The following is a 9,498-nucleotide window of genomic DNA, read 5'->3' as shown; positions in this document are numbered from 1 at the left end:
TATAATTAATAAATCTGTTACTGTATCAAATTACCCAGAGAAAACCTTTGAATCATCAATCAAGAGTCAAGGACTATGGGATTAATAAGATTGATATTTTGAAGAAGGAAATCAAACACTATGTCATAATTAATTATCATAAATTATCACTAGCTTGTATCATGAAGTCAATACAACAAACACCTGTCAGATTGACCAGAGGTACGTCAATTCTGTTTTGGTCACAAAACTATACAAAATGTTTATCTACGATTAGTGACCCTTGTATGTACTACAAGTCCCAAGTTAGTTCAAGGATGCTGTCTTTAGCATTAGCTACGCCATATACACAACAGTTCATGGTATTGAGCTTTTAAGATAAGGCTTAATCATGTACATGTATTGGGAATGCTGGAAGAGTTTTGGTTGTTAGTCTCAACTTCTTTGTTGTCTTTAGCATTTGCTAAGGCAAAACAGTTCATGGTATTGAGCTTTTAGGACAAGAGGTACTCAGGTACATGTATAGCGAATGCTGAAAGAGTTTGGGTTGTTAGTTTCAAGTTAGTTCAAGGATGCTGTCTTTAGCATTTGCAAAGCCAAACAGCTCGTGCTATTGAGCTTTTAGAACAAGACCTACTCACGTAACCCCCAAGCAGATCATACTGCCTTGCCACCTTATGATCTGCTTGGAGATTAGTACTCACGTACTTGTATTGGGATTATGCTGGAAGAGATTGGGTTGTTAGTTCTACGTTTAAGTCTTACAAACTGTAGCTGTCAAATGATGGTTCATTTGAATGACAACAGAATCAATACAGTTGGGAATCTGTTTGTTCAATCGTGGTGTTCGCAATCCATCATAGGATTATAGGATGAACCATGTGCGTCAGTAGTGTCAACTGGAGGGTGAGTCTAAAGCATGTTGAAATGTTCATGCACTAAGTGTAGGATTGAACATGTCCCATTCATTATACTGGCTAAGGAGGTTAAAAACATTGTAGCAAAGCATGTCATCTTGTTAACCTTCTTATGCAAGTCTTTTAATCTGTGGAGAGATGCTAGAACTGTGTAGTCCCTTGCAAAAGCAGTAAAATAGCTCTATACCCATACATGTTCAAATATTTGTGAAAAAAACAACAGAAATGACATTTTGTTGATGCTTGCAGGCATGACAACTAAAAATTTCTCACACACACACAACTAGAGTGCTATGCACAACTTTGGATCAGAGCCCTTGAAATTTTGAAAATGGGTTTCATACATTTAAATTATCAATAATGTACACTATTTAATCTCATAGAGAATGGCAACAAAACACCCTGTGTATATCTGTTAGTCCTCTGAGAAGAAAAAATCATAAATATCGTCATTGTTAGAAATGGTATGGCAACATTGTGTATATTTCAATAATTTTGTATGTGTCTTAATTTGTATATACTTTTTTGGATGTTCATGTATTGTTTCTTAGTGTTGACAATTGTACCCAATTCAGAGGAAGCATTTGTGCTCCCCCTGCTGATGTACATTTGGAGTTATGCAACAAAGAAACTTATTCATGGTCAACTTAGGTGTGACTATTTATGTAAGTTTGGCAGAGATTACCACTAGAACACAAAAAATGGAGTTTTCCTTCCAATGTAGTGAAGGCAGACATTGACACCTCTTTTTCTGTTGAAAGAAAGTCAACAAAACCATCCAGTCATCCTGTATGGCCTCCAAAGAATCACTCTTCCGATTAACTCTGCTGCTTTGTTGCCCACTCTGCATACCCACCGATGTAGTGGCGTGCCCTAATAAAAATACAAAACAAAAATAAATTCGTACTGTCACCTACATGTAAGATTCCACACAATAAACAATGTTGAATTGGGGTGCATGCAGGTGTGGGAAAAAATGTTGTGTTTCCATTTTTCCGACTGACCATTGCAAAAGTTTTGTAATGACCTCTAGTAAGGGTATAAAATGTTTGATCTGACATCTGAATGTAAAAAAATCTGAATCATTTAACAAAAATGGAATGAGTTTTTGGAAGCAATTTTTTCTTCAGTAAATTGGGTGAACTTTTTCTCCACAAGCAAATAAGGATCCTTCAGACAGTCCCAATGCCATTTCTTTGTTTGTTCATGTTCCCAACTTTATTTGTTGAATCATTTCAGCTGAAATCTGAAAAAAAGGCTAAAAAAGAATAAAATCACCACCTATGGAAACTACTTTTTTCAGGACTGAAAACCAAAACACAACTACGTTACAGTAATTTTCCTCGGACCCAGACAGTTAGAGGTCTAAACATATTGATTTCCAGCCAGTTCAAGGCCATGTAGTCTAAGTATCCAAGGTCAATACTACTGAGTATGGAAAAAGTGTACCGGTATGACAAATTCATTTGCTATCTACTGTTTACGATAGCCCAGAGGAACCAAGTTTTAAACTGTGTCTGGCAGAAAAGCCATTGATCACTCCTACACTGTGACACATAATTAAGATCTACCTTTTGTAAATTTGTCAGGAGAGCATTTTGGAACCCCCAGGATACTAGTGTGCTACATTTATCTTTCTGACTTTGAACAAGGTCGTTTCTCAATCTTAACAAATTTTCGCTGGGGGAGTGGAAGGGTAAAAAATCTTCAACTGTGGAATTGGAAGTTCAGAGAAAGGGCTCATGATTGATTAAAGAGATGGCCAAGTTGTCTGTGATATCTTGCAGTTGCTGTGTGTAAAACAAAACTGTCGTAAGGCCACAGAGCAAGTAATTTTTATGGATGACATCAGCGCGCGCATTAATTTTCGCTTGATTTTGGAAAAAAAAAAGATATTTTTTTGCCTTCTGACAGTGGTAAACATACCGAAAATGGGCAAAGATGTCTGTTGCCATGCCAGAAGGTGGATGGCAGATAAATATGAAGAGAGGAGACAAGAAATTGCTCTGATTTAATGTTTTGTTTCTTACTTCGATGCAGTGATATGTGATGTTGGCTGTGTATATGTGATGTTCCTACTGAATCAAAACCATTTGTACAATGATTGAGTCAAAATGTTAAAATGTAGGAACCTTGTTTTTTTCAGCCCGCCTTGTTTTTTTTTCGCCCGCTCGCATTAGGTTTGGAGTCTGTGGAGGATGTCATCCATAAAATTTACTTGCTGTGGCCTAAGTATACTTTGGTGAAGGTTAGACATACAGGTAATAAGATACACAAAAAAACAGTTACTCAGGCAACTGGATATGATTTTGGAAACGGTCAGAAGTTTCAGGTAGCAGATAGAGTCACTGACAAAAGTAGTAGATGCTACCTAAATGTCTGACCATTTCCAAAATCATATCCGGTTGCTTGAGTAACTATTATATATTAATTAGTGTTGTGTGATGATTGTTCTTCAGTAGTGCTGTGTACCTAAACCCACATTTAGGTTAAGGTCCGGATTCAAGTCCAGAGGTTTAGGTTCAGTTCCAGACTCGTAAGTCGGACCTAAACCCATGGCATATACAAAATTACATGTTGGCAACCTTGCGATGTTGTATGGGCAAAACTGTGGACACATAACATGGAGGCCAACACTTGATGATGCCCAAAGGCAATGTTTTCATCATTTTGTAGCACAGATTTTGCAATCTATGGATGGTTTTAGGAGTATGTGACATGGCTTTTTTTTTAATAAGTCCGGAATCGGTTCTTGACTTTTAGTTTTTTTAGACATGAACCTAAACACAAGTCTGGAACCAGTCCAGCAAACCGGTACACAGCACTAGTTCTATATCATGCAAAGTGCCTCTCGTAAGTCAACAATGAACATGCTACAACATGCCCTAAAGATGCCTTCAACAAACCGAGTCCAACACCAAAAGAAGCATTCATTTATAAAAACTACAGGGTCCCATCAAAAAGAATTTTAGTAGAGACCTCTCCATGCTACTACAAGTAAAGAATACAGTAATTTGAGAATCTTTTTCATGCAAAAATTTCTATGTTTCAATTATTTTTTACAGTCTCAGAACAGAAAAAGTGCATTAGCAATATCAAGACGGAACAAACAGAACTATTAAAACTGAAACAATTTGTAGAATGAAAGATTTGTTATAGATAACAAATCATATAGTAACCTGAATACCACCTTTGGCTTCATTGTTAATATTGGAAACAAAGTCAAAGATGGTATACAGGTTACCATTCCTCAAGACTGGAACTGAGTAGTAAAGAATGAGGTAGTCAAGTCACCACTATCAGGGGGCAAGTAATGGAAAGGTCCCTACTTTTCGTATCCCAATGAATGTGCGATAGCGAGGGCCCCGCGGCTGCGGATACCACCCAAACAGTGGAGAATGAGATTGTCCTTTCCCGGCTTGTCCACCCCATATTTTTCCCTTGAACTCTTCCTCAGGCATCTTCAGTCAATGTGTAGTCTGTTCACTGTGTTATCAGAGAAAAAATCAATTTCAAAACAGCACTAGTCACAGTGATTTGTTCTTTTAAGCATGGTCACATTCGTTGTAGATGGTCGTACAATTTTGATTCGCAGTAAATTTATTTTATAAATTGCAGAATGAGAATTTTAAAAACTGTTCTCCAACTCAAAAAGAAATTGGCTCACTGGAATTGACTTAGATTAGATGGCTGTTGAGAGATTCAGTCGAAATTCTTTTCTGAGTTGGACAACAGTGAAATTTTCATTTGTAGAATTTTTAAGTCTTAGTATATTCGCGTACATATGGTATTTTCATGCAGGTAGTGACAGAACCATTTTGTACAACACATGATGATTTAGCATGAAAGTTCATCTGTGTTGGTACAAGTCATCATAAACTAAAGACCTAACTTTCCTCCCAACACTGGAATGAATTGGGACTTACCCCAAATTTTCAACTTATTCCTTCAACCTTGTTCATGGAATGGACTCTAATCTTGGAACATAAGGTCAGAGACATGTGACCGTATAGTAGTGGGTCTTATGTACCAGATAACTTGTGTCGCCCCTTGTCACGTTCAAAGAGTAGACGGGTCCATTCTGTGATCAAAATTGAAGGAGTTAGCTGAAAATTTGGGGTAAGTCTTGTATTTATTTCATGACACATGATGATGATGTACTAGTACTACAACACAGATTTGACTATTACAAGAATGGCCTCAGTTTGCAATTGTACGACAATCACACAACGTATATGTGACCGTGCCCTTTACTACTGTAACTCACTTGATAAACCCCCACTTATGTAAGAGTTCCAGTGCGGCACTGGCCCGAACACTGTCAAAGTCCTGTCCGTACAGGAGGATATTATTGTCCCACTTCTTGGGCTGCGGTATTTGGTACTTGCTCTGAAAAGCCTGGTCTGACATGTAGTTTAGAGCCTGGTGCAGTCTCCCCACTGTTTGTAGAACACACAGTATACATAGGGTTAACCATGAAGACATAATATGTATGATTCTGTTAAAGTTTCATGTGGCCCAAACTATACTACTCATAGCATGTTCTATTAGTATTATAGTCCACATATGGAGCTAACTAGGACATTTCTAAATATCTGTGTATCAGTTCTACATGATGTTTATCAATCTTACCTATTATATGATACTCATAGCACATTCTATTCTAGTCTACATAGAGTAAAATAGGACATTTCTATACATTTTGCTGTCTTGCATGTTGTGTGTATCACTATCACAATATGTATATTAGCCACCCTGTAGCTATAACAATACTTATATTCTTGTCATATCTTAGTCCATATGGAGTTATGTTGTCAGAAATCTCTGTGTGTGGATTGGTTCTATGTATTACATGTACATCCCAAACACACTCTCTGTGACTGTGAGTTAAGCTTGTAATTCATCATGTTTCTGACTTATACTTATAGAGAAGGGAAGCAGTTTCAGTAACTCAAACTTAGTTCAGCACCTACAAGGTTACTTTTAACTCATCTTCTAGGATACCTCAAGGGAAGGACATTATATATATAGTGCCATTGTGATATATGCCCTTGGATATATATATATATTTATACATAGAATGGCACAACATGTGATGAAAAACAGCCCAGGGTACGACAATTGTATAGTGTCCTTGGATATGTATCATACATAGAATGGCACAACATTCAATGAAAAACAGCCCAGGATGCTACAATCATACAGTAATTAAACACAGCACAAGGGTGAGATTTGCAGTCGATACTAATTTTCCCAGTTCGAACATACATACAATTACATACAGGTAATGTTAAGGCACAAAGGAGTCATCAACAGAAGAATATGCAGTGTAACAACTGTATCTTGGTCCAACAAAACATCATGCCATGGGGAGTCCTTACATAAGTGTGCACATGTATGACATTTATACAATATGTCACACTGGGAGTCTTACTCTTACTCTTACTCACGAATGTATTCATGGTTCAACAGTTAATATGGAGCCACAGGAAATAATTACCAGACATACGCACATACTACAATCATGTCAAAGTTTACCAGTCTAGAGGGAGTCATTAAAAGAAGGATACACAGCACTACAAGTCAGTCCATACCTTTAGCACACAAAAGTACATACTGTAGCCATTTGGCTACCGGTTCTATTAGTTACGGGGCACCAGAAGGTTCAAGGTTAACCATGTAGCCTGTTAGACAAGAAGTCCCTGACAAAAAGGGCAACTTGGAGCAAGGACACACGCAAACTCCAAAAAACAATGACTGAAGATATCTGTAGATGGGTAATTGCTTAATGTCCAGGCAGATTTCTTTGGGGGCATTTCGGGCTTCTGGTCAACCAGTGCTATTGACCAGTAGGCCAGCTCTACAATTTTTAAGAAGTAGAACTTACTTACTAATACTAGTATCCCATAGCCTATCATTGGGTACATAGGCTGCAGAAGCACTAGTAACTAGGGGTGTACAAAAATCGCTATTCCCATCTTGACCCCCACCCAAACATCGTCTTTTTACTTTTCTGTAAAGTTCATATTTGATACATTTAAGTAACAACCAAATAAAGTGTTCTGCATGTCTCTGAGTAACCAGGGAAGGAGAGCAGTTCAAATTCCAGGAAAAAGTGTTCTACATGTCTCTGAGTAACCTGGGAAGGAGAGCAGTTCAAATTCCAGGAAAAAGTGTTCTACATGTCTCTGAGTAACCTGGGAAGGAGAGCAGTTCAAATTCCAGGAAAAGAGTTCTAAATACTCACAGGGAATGTTGATTGCCCCGGGAAGGAGACCAGTGCTGGCGATCTCCTCGGGTTCTCGCACATCGATCAGCTGGACATGGCCTGTCAAGGTCAAGTAGAATAAATGACCTCGAGGATTACTTGTGATGTTTAGATGGAGTAGCAGTCAATACATATGAATTTCTAGTATTTGTCTGCATCTGTATTTGTATAACTGTCCCCTCGGCATATAATACACCAGCTTCGCAGGCACACGGCACGGTGGTAGCTGGCTACATTACACCAAACCACTTGTTACACCTAACCTTTGCAGAGCTAACAGAGCTATATCTACTAGAAGTGATGCTGCCCCAACTGTACTTGGTGGCACCAAATTCCACTCTATAATATTGATATGTTTCTGGGGAAAAAAAGACTTTTTGAAGACCTCAATCCTTGGTTGATAACTCTGGTACCTGAAGGCATGACTTTATCTTGTTCTTTTTTGGCGGAGTATTAGGTACTTAGTAGTTGGTACTACTTACATCCACCTGTTTATTACTACCGGTAGTTTGTACATCGTGCATAGTCTGGACGTTTTTCATCGTCTTCCAGTGACATCCACTGTAGGTTTGTTTTCCATGACACTAGCACCTCTTTCATTATCTGTATTTGTATTAGTATAGCCGGTATAACCGCCCTTCGGCGTAACACACCAGCTTTGAAAATTCGCAGACACGTGGCGCGGCTGCTGCTAGCTATATCACACCGAACGACTTGTTACACACAATCTTTGCACATTTAATTGCAGGAGTTGTTACTCTCACCTCTCGAATAAAAGTACCCCCTGGAATAGAAGTACCCCCCCGGACAAATCTTCAAAATCTAATAAAAGTACTCTGGTCTTCCTCAGTACACTGACCCAGTGAAGCTTGTCACATGGCTTCTTTGAAGTGTGACGTCAACATACGTACACTGGGTCAAAGGTATCTGGTAGACGATGTGGGCCCCCGTCGCGGTTCAATGTAGGGTGATGGGCCCTGATGTAAATGGCTTCTTTCACCCCTCTCAAGAAATAGTCTTGTTCAGTGTCTAAAATCCTTACAGTGTCAAGTGAGGAAGACCAGAGTGACTGGTCGAAAGCTCTAGGTGAGAGAATTTTTTGTGTTGGACCAAAAGTTTTAACTTTAAACATGTAACTACCAACACAGATGAACTTTCATGACAGAACTCTTATATAAGTCGTGCAGAGAATTCCCCACCCACCTGACTTGATCAGGGCCTTGAGTTCGTCATATTTCACATCTGTCCAAGGTGTCTCGTTATCCTTGGAGGAGTACAGCCTGGCTGGACCTGAGATCAAAGATCAACTTACTTCAGACATAGGAGCAACATGAGGGTAAATCTGAAGTGACAGGCTTCAAGGTCATGTTCACTTTTCATCAACATCTACAGTATTCTACACAATACTGGGCAAAGTCCCTACTGAGGCATTCCGCCCAGGGTGCACTGCTAGTGCGGCCAATTGCGACACTCAAACCCGTGTTCCCACAATAGACCCATTTGACTCTTACGGATCACATACACTGCCTACGTCACAGGGGGGGCCATTTCGAAAGAAATTCGTTCTAGAGCGCTTAGGTCGAACGCGGCTTGCGCTCGCGGTGTCCCCGCTGGCAGATCATTTTTTTATTAAACGGTAGGTAAGTGTCTATTTTCTCGGTAATATATGCAGACAGGAAAACAGGCACCAACTTTGTATGGTGGCATTCCGTACAACAATTTAAGGTTATTTTGCTCTGTGACATATAAAGTTTATGCGATCCGTGAAAGGAACTTTCGAAATGTCCTGTGATGTAATTTTTATTTGAAATGTCCCCCCTGTGACGTAAGCAGTTACTGCGATCCGTGAAAGTCGAATGGGTCTATTTGCAAGTCACTCCCATTCCACAAAGACATGTTACAGATACTCCTACGAGTACTTCCCTCAGACTGTCAGAGATTGGAATACACTTTCCCAGGCCATACCCAAAACCCAGAGGCCGACAAGTTCAAGGAAGCAGTACTACTACACTTGAGGAGTCATTAACAGTGCAGCACACTCCCCCCTGCGTGTCTTAAACATACTCTAGTCATAAGTGAACAACAGATTTGTCAATAGTGTAATTTAGATAGAAGATAAATACCATTTTGTAGTAAAATGTAGTTTGTACAACAGTTAGAGAGTTGAACTTTTTAGACTAATAACATTGATCAATGTTTCCTTTTAAGTAAAACTAAATTCCCATTTGAATTTTATAATGACCTTAAGACGTACAAACATCTGAGTCTGATCCTAAAATAAACAGGTCTGATCTCACCTTTTCACCACCACAAAGAAGCATAAGGAGAAATTAA

At 39.0% G+C, this 9,498-nt stretch overlaps 1 protein-coding gene across 2 annotated transcripts in view; it reads right to left on the bottom strand.

Moving 5' to 3' along the window:
- Positions 1 to 1,461: 1,461 nt before the first annotated feature.
- Positions 1,462 to 9,498, bottom strand: part of LOC109467475 (thiosulfate sulfurtransferase/rhodanese-like domain-containing protein 1) — an 8,984-nt gene continuing 947 nt past the window's right edge. Inside the window, exons 2-5 of one of the 2 annotated variants that reach the window (XM_019765487.1) lie at positions 8,368 to 8,454; positions 7,144 to 7,224; positions 5,164 to 5,335; positions 1,462 to 1,769 (exon numbers count right to left, since the gene is read on the bottom strand). In XM_019765487.1, coding sequence (XP_019621046.1) covers positions 1,715 to 1,769; positions 5,164 to 5,335; positions 7,144 to 7,224; positions 8,368 to 8,454 — 395 coding nt within the window. In that variant the 3' untranslated portion in view covers positions 1,462 to 1,714. The remainder of the gene's footprint in view (positions 1,770 to 5,163; positions 5,336 to 7,143; positions 7,225 to 8,367; positions 8,455 to 9,498) is intronic. The other variant, XM_019765488.1, reaches the window with a different exon arrangement.

Source organism: Branchiostoma belcheri, unplaced genomic scaffold (genome assembly GCF_001625305.1).
Source record: "Branchiostoma belcheri isolate BF01 breed outbred unplaced genomic scaffold, Haploidv18h27 scaffold18, whole genome shotgun sequence".
Lineage (NCBI taxonomy): Eukaryota > Metazoa > Chordata > Leptocardii > Amphioxiformes > Branchiostomatidae > Branchiostoma > Branchiostoma belcheri.
The sequence above is the reverse complement of the archived record's forward strand: the minus strand, read 5'-3'. Positions and strand labels throughout refer to the sequence as shown.